This window comes from Drosophila elegans, unplaced genomic scaffold (genome assembly GCF_018152505.1).
Source record: "Drosophila elegans isolate 14027-0461.03 unplaced genomic scaffold, ASM1815250v1 contig_208, whole genome shotgun sequence".
Classification (NCBI taxonomy): Eukaryota; Metazoa; Arthropoda; class Insecta; order Diptera; family Drosophilidae; genus Drosophila; species Drosophila elegans.
The window spans coordinates 16,119,356-16,136,850 of NW_024545578.1; the positions used below are offsets into that span (position 1 = coordinate 16,119,356).

Here is a 17,495-nt window from a genome sequence, read left to right on the forward strand (position 1 = left end):
TTTAATTTTTTTATATATTTATATATAAAATTTCTTTCAAATAACATCCTAAACTATATAACTCCTTCCAGTAACTTGTTTTAAAGGTGAATTTATTTAGTAATTTTCATATTTACTTCTTAAGTTAGGCTTTTAAAAACCAAAACTAACGGAAAAACTAGCCAAAGTGCCATCACTAGCCAAGACGCCAACATTTGTTGTGGATTCGGTTGCCATGGAATCTGTGTGTAAACAACGCACCTGAATCTTGGAATTTTTACCTACTATGCAGGACTAAGCATTTCGTTTTGTGCAACAATGAGGGGCGTTCTCAAATGGCTGGAACGCATTGAGTTTCCCAACAGCAAAGAAAACGAGATCAGGTAAAGCTTTCTCGCCCCAAAAAAACAGCAACCTGTTGCTCCGTAACGGTAATCGGAAACCCCGTTTTTCCAGTGTCCACAATGTTTGCTATGCTCCCGATGGCAGCCAATTGGTGGTGGCTGCGGGGGATCGGCTGCTCATCTACGATCCCAACGATGGATCCCTCCTAAACACCCTGAAAGCCCACAAGGACACGGTTAATTGTGTGGCCTACTCGAGGGATGGCAAGCGATTCGCCAGCGGAGCCTCCGACAAAATGGTCATCGTGTGGTCGCCGCAGCTCGAGGGCCTGCTCAAGTATTCGTAAGTACACAGGGAGAAAATCAATATGGCTTAAGATCCATTCGATAGATATATAAACATAATAACATTTCAATTTGATGCTAAATATGTTTTAACAGCCGGAGAAAATTAAAAACCATTCGTCGGCTGTAAGATTTGAAACTATTATTTTTTTATGTAACCTGGTGGTTTACGTTTTTACTTAATAACGTGAATAAATGTTGATTGAAAATATCATGGACTCTTAATGATTGATAATGTAAAAAGCTTAAATTCATGAAAAGTATTATCATTTAAACCTTTTTGATTTTGCGATGGCTATTTTTAAATATTAAATAGCACACCACTATTATTAAAACAATACAATTTTTTGGCTTACCTTTTTTTAAAGGAATTTGATTGCAACAAAATGCTTACATAATTTTTCCCGCAGACACGGTGACTCGATTCAGTGCATGAGCTTCAATCCCGTCTCACATCACCTGGCCTCGTGCTCCTTGTCGGACTTTGCCTTCTGGTCGGCGGATCAGAAGGCGGTGCAGAAGTATAAGATTTCCGCCCGCGTGAATGGATGCTCCTGGACGAACGACGGCCAGTACCTGATACTGGGTCTGGCCAATGGCACCATTTCCATAAGGAACAAGCTGGGCGAGGAAAAGGGCCGAATAGATCGACCAGGTGGTCCCAACAGCAACGTCTTCAGTGTCCAGTGTTGTCCGGCAAGTGGTCCCGGCAGTGTGGACACCATTGGTGTGGTGGACTGGAGTCAGACGCTGTCGTTTCACACCTTGAGTGGCCAGATGATTGGCAAGGAGCGAACTCTGGGCTTCGATCCATTGTGCCTGCAGTACTTCCCCAATGGGGAGTTCTGTTTGGTAGGCGGCTGCACTGGAGGACTACACTTCTTTACCAGGGAAGGCATACGGTTGGGCACGCTGGGCGACAGCTTCGATACCTGGATCTGGACGGTGGCCCTGCATCCGAATGGCCAGTCCTACACCATTGGCTGTCAGGATGGAACGCTGGCCTGCTTTAACATTGCTTCGAGTACCGTGCATGCTTTGTATCGGGAGCGGTATGCCTTCCGGGAGAATATGTGCGACGTGATCATTCAGCACTTGATCTCTGGCCAAAAGGTGCGCATCAAGTGTCGGGACTTAGTGCAAAAGATAGCCATCTATCGGAACCGACTGGCGGTACAGCTGCCGGAACGCGTCGTTCTCTATGAACTGAGCTCTGGAGAGGATCAGCCCATGCACTATAAAGTGCGGGAGAAAATCCAGCAGAAGTTCGAATGCAGTTTGCTGGTGGTCTGTGGACGCCACATCGTCCTCTGCCAGGAGAAACGGCTCCAATGTCTGGATTTCATGGGTATCCTGCAGCGAGAGTGGATCATGGACTCGTTTATACGATACATTAAAGTCACCGGCGGTCCAGTGGGAAGGGAGGGACTGATGGTGGGCCTCAAGAATGGCCAGGTGTTTCGGATCTTTCTCAACAACTCACTGCCGCTGCTGATCACCACTGCTGTATCTGCGGTCCGGTGCCTGGACATAAACTCTAAGCGCAGCAAGATCGCCGTTGTAGATGATGTGGGTCGTCTGGTGGTGCGGGACATAGTCAACGACACGATTTTGTACCAGGATACGGGTGTGAATAGCGTCACCTGGAACACGCATTTGGATTCTATGCTCTGCTATACCCACACAACTGGAGGCCTAAGCGTTAGAGTGGGCAATCTGCCGCCGAGGGCACCACAAAACATGCATGGCGTGGTGGTGGGACTTTGTGGAGCCACAGCTTTCTGTCTGCGCGGAAATATCATGCACAATACGCCATTGGCCTTGGGTTCCACCATGTGGCAGTTCATCGAAGCTGGTTTATTTGAGTAAGTGCATATTAATCTATATTTTATCCCTGCTAATAGTAACTGTGTTCCTGCTTTTCAGGGAAGCCTACCAGGTTGCCTGTCTGGGTGTGACCACCAGCGACTGGGAAGGATTAGCCCAGTCCGCTTTGGAGGCCCTTCATATAAATATAGCTCGCGATGCCTACGTAAAAGTGAGGAACCTTCCGTGGCTCAAACTGATCGGTGAGCTGCGAGATCAGCAGCAGCGATCGGCTGTGCCCAAGGAGGTCCTTCTCGCCGAGAACTGCGCCTTCGCTGGGAAGTTCAAGGAGGCAGCTCGTCTATTCCTGAAATGCGGCCAATCATCGAGAGCACTTGAGATGTACACTGATCTGCGGATGTTCGATCTGGCCCAGGAGTATATCAAGGATGGGACTGCGCAGGAGAAGAAGGAACTGGTACGCAAGCGGGCGGAGTGGGCTTATTCGGTGAAGGAGCCTCGTGCTGCTGCTGAACTTTTACTATCAGCTGGTGAGAACCAAAAGGCCATTGACATTGTTGCCGAACAGGGATGGGCCGATGTGTAAGATAATCAAAGCAATTTGCTAATTCCGTGACTAACTAACATCACTTTTGCAGTCTATTCGATATCGGACGTCGACTGAGTCTTACAGAACGCGATGCTTTGGAGTCAGTGGCCCAAAATCTGAAGGCCCTTAAAGCTCTTCCCTTGGCTGCTGAGATTTTCAAGAAACTAGGCGATGAGGCTCAGGTTGTTCAGCTGCATATTGAAGTTCGTGACTGGCCGGAGGCATTTCGTTTGGCTGAATCTTTGCCAGAACTGCTGCCCACAGTTCACTATCAGCATGGGCAATGGCTGGCCGAAACGGATCAGTTTATAGAGGCGCATCAGGGTAAGAGCCTTAAGTATATAAATAAACAAGATATTGTTCAGAGTATAAGCACCCCCGATTTCGTATCCAAGTCTATATGTATAATGATCATCTTAATTTTTTCTTTGCAGCATTTTTAAAGGCAGGACGCACCAAGGAAGCCAATCGTTTGCTCAAACAACTGAGCAGTACAGCCATTGCGGAGGAGCGCTATTTAGATGCTAGCTATTTTTTTTGGCTGCTGGCCAAGCAATATTTAGATGTATATCATTGCAAGGAGTACGTTACATTCCATTTCAAAACTAGATTAATTCTAAAATACATGTTTTTGATCTTTCCCAGTGAACAAAATCCCATTGACCACCACCTGACAGAGTACAAAAATCATTTACGTATTGCCAAGGTTTATTACGCCTACAGCGTCATATATTCTTATATGAAGGAACCTTTTACCACACATTCCCCAGTGAGCCTGTTTAACGTGAGCCGTTTTATACTCAACGAAGTGGAGCACAAAGGTGTGCCCAAAGGAGTCAGCATGTTGTAAGTTATGGGATAAAACTTCATAAACAGACTAATCCTCAATGCATCCTTGCATTTAGTTCGGTTCTTTTTACTCTGGCCAAGCAAGCCAAGTTTCTGCAGGCCAACAAGTTGTGCCTTCTTATCAACAAACGTTTGCAATCCCTGAAGCCACCAGCCGGAGTCCAAGAACAGATCGATGTGAGTAGCTAAAAGCTTTTTTCATTCAAAATGCCTTATTGGAACGGACTTTTTCAGCTCAATTTTCTCAATAGCAAAGCCTGCAAGAGTGGCTTCAACGATCCAGAGGAGATCCTGCCGCTTTGCTACAAGTGCTCGAACTACAGTCAACACTTGAACAGCAATTGCTGCCCCACCTGCAGGCAGGACTACATTTTCTCATTCGTTTCTTTTGGTAAAGATCTTAGACCTTTTTCATGTTTTAACTTTCCTTCTAATTCACAAATGTACATACTTTTCAGAAATACTACCCTTAGTACAATTTTATCCAGAAGTGGATATATCAGATTCAGAGGCCGAGCGTTTGCTGCTGGCTCCTGCAAAGCATGCCGAGGATTCGGACCCATTCAACGAGGATGTGGCCAGTGCCTTGCCATTAAGTTTGGATCGCAATGGTCTGCGTGCCATAGATCCCAATCATGTGCTAATTCTCAAACGGAGAGGAAAGAATGTTCGCAATGTCTACTATCGCAACATATTGCCCGACTTACAGGTCACCTATTGTCCCCAATGTCTGCTGGTGAGTTTAAAGATAAACCAAAATCCATACATGGTTTTCTATGCTATCCATTTTCAGCTATTCTATGCCGAAGATTTTGAGCTGCAAGTATTGCAGAAGGGTTATTGTCCGTTCTGCCACACATCATCGGAAAAGCTGCTGGAAGACTTTTGAAATTGCCTTAAATAGAGTTTAACAATATAATTTCCGTCCAAAATTGTACAAATAGATATATATATATATAACAAAGCTTTTACGCCCAGGTCTCCTCCTGATATCGCCGCTGCTTGATCATCAGGTCCACGTAACCTGCATCGCCTTCGAGGATCTCTATAAAGGCCTCTCTAACAGACTTTGGCATATTGTTGGAGTTTCCAGCCACGTATATAAAGGCATTTTGGTCTTTGATAAGCTTCGCCAGACGATCACCGTTCTTGGTGATTAAATGCTGTACATAGACCTTATGATCCTGGTCCCTCGAGAAGGCTATGTGAGCTTCTATCTGATTGGCAGTGGTCCAAGTAGAAAAGTCCTTTTCAAAGTGGAAATCGGCAGTCTTGTTTCGGCAGCCAAAGAAGACAATCAAGGGTCCAATGGCAGAACCTGTTGATTGGGCATGCAATCGATTTTGGATGACACTACGAAAGGGAGCGATGCCCGTGCCAGGTCCGACCATGATTAGTGGTATGCTCAAGTCCTTTGGCCAGACCATGGTTCCTCTTTTAATCACTCCACGCAAGTCTGCTCCCGGTTCCAGATTTTTCAGCCAATTGGAGCACAAACCCAAACGAGGTGTGTGCATAATTGTTTTGTACTCCACCACAGCCACCAGCAAATCCAAAGTAGAGCAGGACTCATCCGAGGCTATGGAAAAGCTGCGAGGCTGGATCAGTGGCATCATTTCAAAGAGCTGAACTAGTGTTAAACTGGCGGTGGCATGCCGGAAATCGTCCAGAACCTCCAGGATACTGCGACGCGGTCTGTTTACATAGGCCACCAGGTCATCGATTCCCTCGGCGGAGCAGAACTCCAGGAGCTTCTCCTTTTCCAATTCATCAGTGCAATTCTGACCGAGAACCTCGAGGAATCGTTGCCGCGGCTTGGCACTCAAATCCCAAACATATTTGGCCGCCTGCTGGAGGCTTAAAGGAATGGAGTAGGCTCTGGGAAGGGGCATGTCCACATGGGCACTGGTTATTTCCACCACAGTGGTCTCATCGAAATTTAGTTTGTGTTCGCGGGTTAGATCGAAGAATGTTTTAACGCAGTCGTCGCTATTTTGGGGCTGTACATCGAGCACATCACCGGGTTCCCAACTTAGATCTTCAGTTTGGCTTTGTAGCCGTAGGAAACGCACATCCTGGAAGTGGTCCACCGCCGTTGTCCTTTGGTTCTGCCGGATTTTGAAAGCGTGCGAAGGTTGCTTTTGTGTCCAGTTCAAGGTTTCCGAGGAAGTGTGTTGGGAATCTCTAGGCAACTCCTCTACCAACCACTTTCCTATTGTTTGGTTACCACTGTTGAGCTTGCTTTCATCCAGACCAGAGATGCCCTTCAGTGCCGCCCAAAGATCCTTTGTCCAGCCTAAAGACACACCCAAATGTCCGTAATCATGCTGATCATCACACAGACCCACTGGGCACACGGATGTGGCGCCCAGATTTAGCAGCCTCTTGCTGAGTTTTTTGGCTGCATAGTTGAACTTCGGATAGCTGGAGTCTCCGAGACCAAGGCAGGCGAACTGCATTTCTCGCAGGGATTGGGCGGGCAAGCTGCGCTTCAGCAGGAACCGCCAGGCCAGCTTCATGTTGTCCGGCTCCACACCATCGCCGGTGGTGGCCACCACGAAAACCACGAGGCGCTCCTCTATCAACTTGGTCATTTCGTACTCTTCGAAGGAGAGGACGGGACCCTGGAAACCCAGCTGGTGCGACTCCCGCCAGATCTGCTCCGCCACATCCTGGGCGGTTCCAGTTTGACTGCCATAGAGCACCAGCAGCCGCATATTATAGAATTTTTAAATAGAAATTTAAATTACTAATGAATTTGTTGATTGGAGTGTGACCACAGTTGCAGTGACGCAATAAGACATTCACAGGGAATGACTTCTTGGCAGAAAGAATACTTCAAGAGAAGTTGGAAAAAATTGCATTTTAGTCAGTCATTTAATATATTGCTTTTGGTAAAATGTGCATAATTAAATTATAATTTATGAATAAAAATATGACATTAAAAATAGTGGAAAGGTTTTGGTGCCCAATTTTTGAACTCTAGTGGGGACACGTTGTTTTATACGCAATGTCCAAGTTCTTAATAACAAGACGCGGTCACACTATTCAAAATTGTTTTGATGTCCAAGCTACAAAATTGTTTTGATTGTGATAAAAAGTAAGTTTAATTCGCAAACAATGCTTAACAAACGGCAAATCGATGTGCAGCTAAGCAAGAAGCTGTCCTGGTTGCTGCGGCACGGTGCAAAAACGGAGGGGATTCCCATCCGGGACGATGGCTTTGTGAGTGTTTCCGATTTGCAGGAGCACCCGCGGTACAGGGCCTTTACTTTGGAAAAATTGGAGGAGATTGTATCCACGGATGCCAAGCAGCGATATACTCTTCGCTGGAATGAAGATTGTGGACTTCACGAAATTCGCGCCAATCAGGGACACTCTCTTTCGGTGTTGGACGGCGAAGCTGGCGGTCTGGACAGGATTAACCTCAAGGGACAGGTTCCATTGGCAGTCCACGGCACCTTCTACCGCCATTGGGAAGCGATACAGACCCAAGGTCTTAGCAGGATGAAGCGCAACCATGTGCACTTTGCCAGCAGCGATAGAACCGACTGCACCCTCAGTGGATTCCGCAGCGATTGTCAAATTTTGATATATCTTAATGTGGAAAAGATTTTAGCCGATGGCATACCCATCTACCGCTCCAGCAATGGTGTACTGCTCTGTCCAGGAATCAATGGCTTTATATCCAAATCATATTTCCTAAAGGTGGTGGACAGGAAAACGGGGCAGTCTCTTACTTATTGATCATTGTTATTGAATAAACCTGACGACCGTCAAGCATTAATTTAAACGCGTTCTTGCAGAAATGCCGGCTCCTGGCTCGGAAATTACTCCACCGCCTGGGGATGGTGGCGATAATGTGGTGCTGTGCATGGTCTGCGCCGCTCCCTTCCAGAACATGCAGGATTGCTTGGCCCACGAACTGCTGAAGCACGCAAGCAAGCCGCAAAAACAAATGCGGCAGCGACTGAATGCCATAACCAAGCTGTTCACCAGCGCACAAGCCCAAACCGAGCGGAATGAGCTCCGGGAAGCGCTTGACAAGTCGCCACACGGTGGCCACCTACGCACGGTGTTGGACTTCTACGCCAGTGATCTTCGAAAAATGGAGGCCTGCTTCGGGCACGTCCGTAACTGCATTGAAAAGGAGATGAGGGGCAGGGTTAGGGTGTTTCCGTTTGGTTCACTGGTCACTGGTTTGGCCCTGAAGGGTAAGTGGTCACCAGCAATTGCAGAAGGCACCTAATCCGTATGTTTTTCCTCTAGAAAGCGACATAGATTTGTACCTGCAGCCCTGCGGAGAGCAGCCACATATGTTTCACAAGCAGCTGTACAACAAGGTCTCATACTTTTTACGGCGCTCCAAATGCTTCGAGGATATCTGCACCATCCGTCATGCCCGTGTGCCCATCATCCGATGCAAGCATCAGCTTACCGGACTTAACATAGACATCAATATGTCCAATCCGAATAGCACATACAATTCACGTTTTGTCGGAAAACTCATGTTCCGAGACGAGCGGCTCCGAGAGCTCGGTCTCTTCCTTAAGATCTGGGCTAAGAAGCTAAAGTTAATTGGTCACGGCAGCATGACCAGCTATTGCCTGATCACCATGATCATCGTCAATTTGCAAGTGCATCAAATGCTGCCTTCCGTCAAGCAGCTACAGTCGCTCTGCCCACCGGTTAATATGGGTGGCGTTAACTACGCCTATAGCTTGGACCTAACGCCACCAATTCCATCTCGGATGTCCCCGCTGGAGCTGATGAAAAATTTCTTTGTATACTACAGTACCGTCAACTTTGAGAAGAGTGTTTTAAGTCCCTTTTTGGGCAGCTGCCTGGACAAGGAGACTACGCTGGGCATGCCTGGCGGATTTCCAGAGTACGACGAGCAGATGCAGCTCATGCAAGATGCGACGGGTGAAACCCCAGAAGCATTTCAGCTAGAGCGACCCATGTGCGTACAGGATCCCTTCGAGTTGCAGCACAACGTGGCCAAGTCAGTGTCCCAATCGAATCTCTGTTACATTAGACAATGCATAATTCTGGCAGCTCAAGCATGCAGCGATCAAGAACTTACTTCACAGCCAGAGAAGCTATATGACTATCTATTATTTGGCTTGGCAGACAAGCTAGTGGCTGACAGGTTAGTGGCGGACAAAAAGGGGGAGAGGGCCACTCCTCGAAAGCAACAGAAAATGGAAGCTATCCAGACGCAGGAGCCGGTCTGTGAGTCAAAAGAAACCAATATTGAGACGGGCGGGATATATAATGCCCCGCCCATCGTGCGATCGCATGTGATCACGCCCACCACAAACGATCTCAAATGCTTGCGCAACGCTGTGCTGAGCCGTAATAAATTAGATGGGAACCGACCGATATACTACTACTGGTTGGCCTGCTATGTGGACACCATTAAGGACGTGCTAACCCAGCTCTATGCTTTGAATATCGAGCTAAAGGATTCGGAGGAACCCGGATACTACAAGTGGCTGATCAGCATATCCTATGACACTTGGACAGGCCGCTCTTTCCAGCGTGGAGCGGGTCAATCCTTCTTTGCCCACCAGCTGCAGCAAACAATCGAGTTTTCAAAGACCCGAATGGGCAATCCACAATATGCGGTGAATCTGCGTGGCTTCTTCTCGTTGCTGGCCAGTGAGGATTACAAGGAGCTGCGCCTGGATGTCCAGCCACTGCCGGGAGATCTCCTCGGACTGCAGCGCAATAGTCCGCTTACTAAGCTTTTTAAGGCGTTCAAGAATTTGCTCGGCAATTACAGCTTCAAGGAGAAGGCCAGTACCTGGGAGTTCTGCGCCAAATCTGACCAAAACTGACTACATTACGTTGTAATCTCTTTTATGTACATACTATTAGATATCAATGCCAAATTGATTAGAAGCTTCAATTACTCGACCCTTTATTTCTAACAGAATTATTATTTCAAGTTATAATATCACTATGAGTTAAACACATATATATCTCAAATCATAAGTGTAATGTTTAGTAGTTAAGCGACTAACTATATATAAAGAGATGACTAAACTAATTATTGGCAAAAGTCTCTTGGAGCAGGGATAGTAAATTATTTACATGGGTAACAACTAATCTTAAAATACGCTTGAACATGTGTGTTTCGTAAACTTCTGAAGATTTGTAAATAATAAGTAAATAACTACTCTTCGTATATATAATATTTGATTTTATAAACTAAAGATTTTCATTTTTTTTATTTTCAGAAACCCTGAATTATATTTTAAAATCTCCAGAAGTTTCACAACAACACAACTTTATTTCAGGCATAGAGAGGAAGAGGTTTCTATAATATAAGACTAAGATAATTGTACTGTCAGATTCTAATCTGATTAACGGCACTTGGGCACTAGCCGTAGTTCTAATTCTACGGCCACTTCTATCCCTTTTTTTTCCGGCAATAACAATACTTTTTGGCACCGAAATCACTCATGCAATCCGCCTCTCCACTATAGACATTCAATCGGCTCACAGATCCCGTCACCTGAACGGAATCATCCGTGCGATTGTGCCGCAAGGTGGCTTCATACTGGCCCTTGTTGGGCGATGTGACGAAGATCAGTCGATAGGTGTGCACCTCCTCCGGATCCAGGGCATTTTGATGAGCCCGAAAAGCGGATTTGATGCTGTGCAGGGAGAGCGGAGCGCACAGCTTGGCGAAGGTTCCGTTGCGGAACTCCGCCACATAACTGTTGAGGTAGCTCACCACCCGCTTGCCGAGCATCCGGGATTCCTTGGAGGTGCTCGAAATTGTGACGTACTCCCAGCAGGTGCACCAGTGATCCGCGATGCCCACATCGGAGCAACTCCTCACCGGGGAGACGGGTCGCAGTAAGCTCTGGCATTGCGGGCAGTCGGGTGCCGGCCCCAATGATTCCATGTCGACTCGCCCGGATAACGAGAGGATGTGCTTCATGGTCAGATGAAGGTCATAGGGCGTGGTCAGGCGATTCCTGTTCAACTGGAGGCCACGCACAAACTCCGGATGTGAGCGACGCAGGTGATGAGGTAGCCAGATGAAGATTGCCGGCAGACGCTCCTCCAGGTGACCAGACCAAGTGGCCCTGGTGGGTCCGAAACGCATGCCATGATCGCTGAAGAACACCACCACGCTGTTGTCCATGGTGCCCTGGCGCACCAACTTCCGCAGATACTCCGCCATGTAGTCATCCATGCTGCTGGTCTGCGATATATCACTGTGGCTGTGCGTGTTCGTCCAGAAGAATCCAAAGTACGTATCGTTCACGTATCTCCTGGTGAACTCCAGCCCATAGTCGTACACGTGCTCCGCCTCCGTCTCGTAGCCGAGGCAGTGCAGCAGACCATTGACCGTCGTGTGATCCAGCTGCGCCTCGGCAGCGGAGAGAAAGGGCCTCAAGTAGTAGTCCGCCGGCGGATTCCGGAAGCCCTTCTTCAGGTAGTTGAACGTGTTGATCTTCACAGCATCCTCCGCAAAGGCGGTGACATAGCCCCTCTGCTGGTACAGCTTCCAGATGAAATCGCACTTGTCCAGGCCACCTACCACGTAGGGGGAGCACGCCTGCATGGCGTTCTGGAGGTTGTAGCCGGTGGCCACTGCCATGATGTTCGGAAATGTGTTGTCGTCCACCTGAAGGTAATATATATAAAAATATATTAATATAATAATATATATTAAAAGTTATAGTTATTAGTTTCGAATCTATATAAAACTGTTATATAAGGCAAACAAATTAGGTTGACCGCATAATTCTTTAAACTAGCACTAGCATTTTTAAGTGTTACGCGGATCCTTTTTATATGGAAAAGTTTTAAAATCGGCCAATTATTAAAGAAATGTGGAAGCTAAAGTTGATTTCAAACAAAACTCAAGGGATTTGTTCTGAACACTATGAAAACATAATCTGGGGCCAAAAAATTATCGATATATTAGATATACAACGTCCGATCTTTTCAAACTTAATCTGCATAAACATAGAAATTGAGCTCGCAAATGGTAAAGTAACAACGGAAATGGCCATATCAACTTGTCTAGTCATAATGGTCAAAAATATACACTATATCAACTATACGTTTTGAGTAAAAAAAAATTGATACACAATTAAAAAATGCTCTACTGTTATCAGTTTTCATTAAATTTTATTGCATTGGAAACTGTTACGAACTTCTTTAGGCATTCGAGTACTTCTATGTTACTTGGGCACGAAAAGACAAGCAAAGATCTAATCTGTAAAATTCGAACTCACCTTATTATAACCCGCCAGCTCGAACCATCCGTTGTCGTAGAGATACTGGGCTGTTTTAGGCATGGCCCTGATTAGATTCACGCGGGAGATGCTATCGATGCCGAGCATCAGAACACTTGGTGGCCTCACTTGGACCTCATCCTTTTTCTTGGCTTCCTTGGCCTTAGATGCCTTTTGGAGTCTCTGCTGCACTGCCTCCTTGACGGGAACGGTGGCATGGCCATTGATGTAGATCCGCCGTCCCCCGGAATCGCACTTGACAATGATTCCCTCTGCGGAATTGGGCAGTTCCGTGCTCCCCTTGAAGGTTTTGCACTTGGTGTACTTGACCTCCACCTCGCTAACCCGCTGTACCTCCATGTAGCAGCAGTGGAGCTGATTGCCCACCGGATACCGACTGAAAGCAGCTCCATCTACGCTGAGTACGTACTTCTGGGACTTTTCCTGGAACTTGACCTGGGTCAAGGGCGGCAGCTTTTGACAGGCTTTGTACTTGAGCCGCTTGAAGTGGCGCATCACCTCGTTCTTGTAGGGATCCACCTCCATGATCCGGCAGGAGTTGCTATACACCAGGAAGCCTTTTGGGGGCACAAATGGAACAATCTCAGTATGTGTCTCGGTGACAACTGGGCAATCAAAAACATAGGGGAGGGGAAAACAAAAAAGCGAAAGAAAATCATAATAGCGGGCATGCAATAAAAACATAAACGAAAAATAGGTAAACTCACCATCCATCACAGTGGACTGATGCTGAACCGTCACATAGCTATTCGAATGCAGGACATCCAGATCGAGGACATTCGCCCACTCGGTTCGTCCGATCAGGAAGTAGCAGAACACAAAGGACACCAGCAGGCCGAGCACCGACTTCCTGCTAACGGGCAGCGATCGGTGATGGATGGCATGGAGGACTCCTCCGCTCCGTCGGGTCATTTGTACTTCCAGCTCCTCCGTCTCTGAGGCGTCGGATCGCTCCAGCAGTAGGCGTTTCTCTGCCATGTCATTTAAACGCTCGGCTACTCATGTTCATAAATTAAATGAATACTTAGTTAATCCAAATCAATCCAATTCAACTGAAAATTTAGTTTGACAGAAAAAAAAATTGGAATAATGGATGTGTCAGTTATATTTTTTGAGACATTTACTGGACATATTCTTAAAAGACTGCTATATGAGTTAATAAAAATGTAATAATGTAAGCAAAAGAAAGAAAGCAAACTTCGGCCAGCCTAAGTTTATAATATACCCTTGCAGCCAAATTTAATATTCTTTAAATTAGACAATTTTCGGAAAAATTTCATTACTTTAAAACTAAGGGACTAGCCAGCGTAGAAAAAGACGAATCGCCTGGTGATACTGATCAAGAATATATAAACTTAAAAAAATAATAATAGTTAAGATAAATACCTGGCTATTAAATAAAAAATGTAATATTTTATATTCTTAAATGAAATATAAAATCATAATATAAAGTTCTATGCATTCTAAATTGTACGATTTAATTTTAAAATTGGTGACAAATGGGGGCTATTTGTTTTAATAGAAATATGTTTAAGCAGAGATCCAAATTTAGTCATATTAATAAAGTTAATAAATATAATAATAAATATAATCCTTTTATACTAAAAATATTTAAAAACCACAATGTGTCCTTTAACTTTTGACTGAAACTAAAATAACCTCTGCAAGGGTATATAAATGTGTGTACATATCACTACTTTACATATTGAGTTAAAAAATTAAAAAATTATATATATACAGCTGCTGTTTATAAAACTTAAGGGTTATAGAGGACCATAAAAAATCTAGTTGTAATAATAATAATAATTATTATTAAGTGCAGCTGTACTTGGCAAATGACGTATCTATGAGAAACAGAATGGAAATAAAAACACAGTTCTTTCTTTCTTTCAATAAATGATGTATTATATTGTTACGGCAGGGGTTCTAAAAGCTTTTTAATCAATTTAAAGAAAAAATACTTTATGTCAACATCCGCTGCTGATAGGCCACAGCAAGCCTCAAAAAATGTCTTTATTTTTATGTTGTACCACCCCTAAAACTTTAAAAATATATAGGTACCTTTGGAATGTTTATTGCAGTGTCTTTTTTTCCTTTATTGGTTTATTATTGTTGATTCCGCAGCTGAAATTGAAAACGTACCGTTAATAATAGCTGACGAATGCAAAATACATGTATTTTTTAGGTTGAAAATGTAATTTTCTGCTTTTTACAAAGGTCAGTTTGTGAAGTGTCGCTTTTTTTCTTTGTAAACAATGAATAATTTAATTTTTTTGCTTGCAAGGCTTGCGAAACCGAATACGATAAGTCTGATGAGATTATAATTGAGAATGTCCGGAACTCTGCATTTCAAAGTTAATTGTCTAATTTATTATTCATTCGTATTCTCAACTTTTGGCACTGTTATTTTATGTTGTTCAATACATTTTCGACACATAACTTATAAATAGTTTAGGTTCATTAGAGATTTTGTTTTATATGTTTATATTTTTAGATTTTTAGCACTCTTGTGTGTATTGAGAATTGATAGATTTACATAATCAAAACAAATATTTGCTTTTGACTGAATTGCACTAGTCCTATTTGGAAATTTAAAGCACTCCATTTATTACGGTTTTTGATTTGTACGTTTTGTTTATTGTATTGTACACAACTGTGATTTAGCTATAGTTTTCCCACGTGGTAGTTTTCCGGGTCAACAAACGTTTGCTCATTGCACCAGCATAATGTTTACCCATTTAGATCGCTGCCTGTTTCACTGCCAACAGTGTTTACCAGCCAAAAGGAATATAAATAACATTTTATTTGGCCAACCTTGGCTGGGCCCAATGATGGGGGTTGTCGGAAGGGGCGGCTGGCGAATTTAATTAATGGAAATGCAACGTCTGCTAAACTACATCGCTTCGACGTTCTGCTGAGCGTTTCGTCAGCGGTCCGAACAGTTCGACGCTAGATTTGCGAATGGGACGAAGCCCAAACATAGAAATATAAATGGGTAATGGTATGAGGGTATGGGTATGGCGTTTGGCGTATGGGAACTGAATAGGGAAATAAAGCTGTTGATGCCTCATGATGGATCTGAGCTTCAGCGGCATTATTTCATCGATCACGATGCCGTCCACGGTCATTTTTTTCCACCTTTTGCAGTTTCGTGCAACAAACATTGATTAGATATTTGGTTGTGTTAATCTATGACACGTTTTTTAGATAGCTAAATATGATTATATGATTTTTATACCCAGTACTGGGATTTTTTAGGGATGACTAGGTTTATGGTAGTGTTTGCAGTCTAAAAAGGGGAAATACCATTTTGGCATTTCAGTTAAGTATTTATATTTCTTTATTACTTTAAGTACAAACGTGTGCTAAAATGTGCTGGTCATGTTGTCTTTAAACAGCAAACTTACATACAAAATGTAAGAATAACTTTGATAAAATTTATCTTGGGAAACTGGGCACTTGCTAACTTCATAGTCTATATAATTTTAATAGTTTCTAAAAAAACTACATTACCCAACAAATTTTTCTAAGCACGATAAATGCTTGAGTCTAGTCGGGTCTGGGTTCCGAGATATGCGGGCTGCGATAAATCTCAGCTCTGCCCCTATTTTTTTCTGTTTCAATTGATGATAACAAAATAAGCAACTTTATATTTTTTATAAACAGGAAGTTTTTAAATTTAAAATGCACTACATAAACTTCCAGACGTGATATCAAATTTCGATTATGCCCCACTTTTACATATATCGCAATATGGAGGCGTCGCAGCATTTGGCAGACTTTATCTAATTGAATTGTTCGGTTTGAATGGCTTAACAATGTTTAAATAAATTAGCGAGGAACTGGCTAAGTCTGGCATCAAAAAGTGACAACACTTTGGCGTGGCTTTTAATGACTAGCCATGCATCTAGATAGTGCATTGAATTTTAATGACAAATGCACTTGAAAGAGTCACTGAAAAAGCAAAAGCAATGTATAATAGATATAATAATGAAAATATAGTTTGGGGAATTGTATATGAGGGGCAAATGACGTGCTGGGGGTTCCGCTGCAGGATACTTTACGGATGTGTGAGTGTGTCGAGGACACTCGACGGTGGTAAAAATACCACATGCACACACCAGTGCATATATATGTAGTATAGTATATCGCAAAAGGGGGTTAGGGGGCGGTGGGAGGTACTATGTCAAGTTCCATTGAAGCGAACTGCTTCTGTTGCAGCGTCAGCGTAAAATCGCAATCGTTTTGTCGAGCACAGTGCCAGCAGATACACAGATACAAATCCCCGATACACAGATACGAAAAGGACGCACACGGATACACACACACACTCTCGCGCGAAAATTGCAAACTTTTCCGAACGGCCTGGAAACTCGAGAATACCCTGCGTATGGGCCAGGATTCACTCACTCGAACTCATCGCCATATGTACATCCCTATTGATTGCTGCAAATACACAAATATTTGTAGTGCGATTTGCAGCGGCTCCATAGAATTGGAATAGATGCGCGTTTACGACCCAGGTCCTTGCTGCCCAAATGGTTAATGCGGTACGAGCGAACGACTGAGCGGTTGTGGCTATTCTGTGCGACTGCCAGCGAACGGAGACGGAGAGACGGATAGACGGAGACCTCCGACGAGTGATGACGAACGCTGCCGATGTGAGATTTTTTGCACCCTCGCTGGTGGGCAACAACAGCGGCAACGGCAGCTACTAGCAAAAAGAACCATAGACATCATTTAATTTTGAAGAACATTGAAAGATAAGGTAACTTTTCCAATTTGGTAACCACAAATTGCTTATCTTGGCAAGTGATTAGCGGGTATCGGGTATATAGCCAGCCAATATAAAATATATCAAGCAAAAAAAATATCTTAAGAGGTAAGAAAGTAGTGACGATAGCATCTTCCATAAACGAAATATAGAAATAAAGATTTGTGACGAAAAATTATTGTGCGTTGAAATAAACTTATACCACAATTAAGGGCTTGAAATTTTTCATGGACACACAATGTGAGACTTATTTTGTTTTTAAATTGAAAAGCTCGTCTTTAAACTGCAGAACTTCGAACTGAAAAATTTTTGAGACGTTAAAATAACAAATAAATGTTATTAAGTTAATAAACATAAAATAAAATATTTCTTGATTAGTATTTTGTTGAATTATATCTATATATTTATTTATTTACAAACTTTAAGCTTAAAGTTACAAACTACAATATAGCGAAAAATAGCAGTCATAGCTGCTAAGTTATAATTTATGTTTGTGACCAAAG

The 17,495-nt window shown here is 43.8% G+C and overlaps 5 protein-coding genes across 8 annotated transcripts; 3 read left to right on the forward strand and 2 right to left on the reverse strand.

Moving 5' to 3' along the window:
• Positions 1-188: 188 nt before the first annotated feature.
• Positions 189-4,897, forward strand: LOC108147517 (intraflagellar transport protein 122 homolog). Its single transcript, XM_017274098.2, has 11 exons — positions 189-362; positions 436-666; positions 1,079-2,533; positions 2,595-3,077; positions 3,134-3,408; positions 3,519-3,666; positions 3,730-3,930; positions 3,990-4,110; positions 4,168-4,324; positions 4,392-4,669; positions 4,727-4,897. Exons 1-11 carry the CDS (start codon positions 298-300, stop codon positions 4,820-4,822), a joined length of 3,510 nt encoding a protein of 1,169 aa, XP_017129587.1. The 5' UTR covers positions 189-297; the 3' UTR covers positions 4,823-4,897.
• LOC108147518 (NADPH-dependent diflavin oxidoreductase 1) lies at positions 4,835-6,714 on the reverse strand. Its single transcript, XM_017274099.2, has one exon. It carries the CDS (start codon positions 6,648-6,650, stop codon positions 4,902-4,904), a length of 1,749 nt encoding a protein of 582 aa, XP_017129588.1. The 5' UTR covers positions 6,651-6,714; the 3' UTR covers positions 4,835-4,901.
• A 282-nt stretch (positions 6,715-6,996) lies between these two features.
• LOC108147483 (tRNA 2'-phosphotransferase 1) lies at positions 6,997-7,720 on the forward strand. Its single transcript, XM_017274037.1, has one exon. The coding sequence runs from the start codon at positions 7,054-7,056 to the stop codon at positions 7,678-7,680; it is 627 nt and encodes a 208-aa protein (XP_017129526.1). The 5' UTR covers positions 6,997-7,053; the 3' UTR covers positions 7,681-7,720.
• On the forward strand, positions 6,998-9,988 carry LOC108147482. Its single transcript, XM_017274036.1, has 3 exons — positions 6,998-7,033; positions 7,740-8,147; positions 8,203-9,988. Exons 2-3 carry the CDS (start codon positions 7,742-7,744, stop codon positions 9,774-9,776), a joined length of 1,980 nt encoding a protein of 659 aa, XP_017129525.1. The 5' UTR covers positions 6,998-7,033; positions 7,740-7,741; the 3' UTR covers positions 9,777-9,988.
• On the reverse strand, positions 9,835-16,821 carry LOC108147481. 4 transcript variants are annotated; one of them, XM_017274035.2, is made up of 5 exons: positions 16,629-16,821; positions 14,280-14,342; positions 12,926-13,270; positions 12,198-12,775; positions 9,835-11,581 (listed from the first exon to the last, which is right to left on the reverse strand). In XM_017274035.2, the coding sequence occupies exons 3-5, from the start codon at positions 13,194-13,196 to the stop codon at positions 10,352-10,354; spliced, it is 2,079 nt and encodes a 692-aa protein (XP_017129524.1). In that variant the 5' UTR covers positions 13,197-13,270; positions 14,280-14,342; positions 16,629-16,821; the 3' UTR covers positions 9,835-10,351. The 4 variants fall into 4 exon arrangements, with proteins under 4 accessions (XP_017129524.1, XP_017129522.1, XP_017129520.1 ...); XM_017274033.2 differs by having other exon boundaries at positions 12,198-12,823; positions 12,926-13,213; positions 16,629-16,820; XM_017274031.2 differs by having other exon boundaries at positions 12,198-12,823; positions 16,629-16,820.
• Between the last annotated feature and the right edge of the window lie 674 nt (positions 16,822-17,495).

What these genes read in the sequence shown, in the direction of transcription:
- LOC108147483 (XM_017274037.1), top strand. Translation starts at nt 7,054, where the DNA reads ATGCTTAACAAACGGCAAATCGATGTGCAGCTAAGCAAGAAGCTGTCC.
- LOC108147482 (XM_017274036.1), top strand. Translation starts at nt 7,742, where the DNA reads ATGCCGGCTCCTGGCTCGGAAATTACTCCACCGCCTGGGGATGGTGGC. An exon ending in CACTGGTTTGGCCCTGAAGG is followed by an intron (nt 8,148 to 8,202) that starts GTAAGTGGTCAC and finishes TTTTTCCTCTAG; the next exon opens with AAAGCGACATAGATTTGTAC.
- LOC108147481 (XM_017274033.2), bottom strand. Translation starts at nt 13,196, where the DNA reads ATGGCAGAGAAACGCCTACTGCTGGAGCGATCCGACGCCTCAGAGACG. An exon ending in TCAGTCCACTGTGATGGATG is followed by an intron (nt 12,824 to 12,925) that starts GTGAGTTTACCT and finishes TTGATTGCCCAG; the next exon opens with TTGTCACCGAGACACATACT. An exon ending in AGCTGGCGGGTTATAATAAG is followed by an intron (nt 11,582 to 12,197) that starts GTGAGTTCGAAT and finishes TATTACCTTCAG; the next exon opens with GTGGACGACAACACATTTCC.
- LOC108147517 (XM_017274098.2), top strand. Translation starts at nt 298, where the DNA reads ATGAGGGGCGTTCTCAAATGGCTGGAACGCATTGAGTTTCCCAACAGC. An exon ending in ATCGAAGCTGGTTTATTTGA is followed by an intron (nt 2,534 to 2,594) that starts GTAAGTGCATAT and finishes CCTGCTTTTCAG; the next exon opens with GGAAGCCTACCAGGTTGCCT. An exon ending in TTTCTCATTCGTTTCTTTTG is followed by an intron (nt 4,325 to 4,391) that starts GTAAAGATCTTA and finishes CATACTTTTCAG; the next exon opens with AAATACTACCCTTAGTACAA.
- LOC108147518 (XM_017274099.2), bottom strand. Translation starts at nt 6,650, where the DNA reads ATGCGGCTGCTGGTGCTCTATGGCAGTCAAACTGGAACCGCCCAGGAT.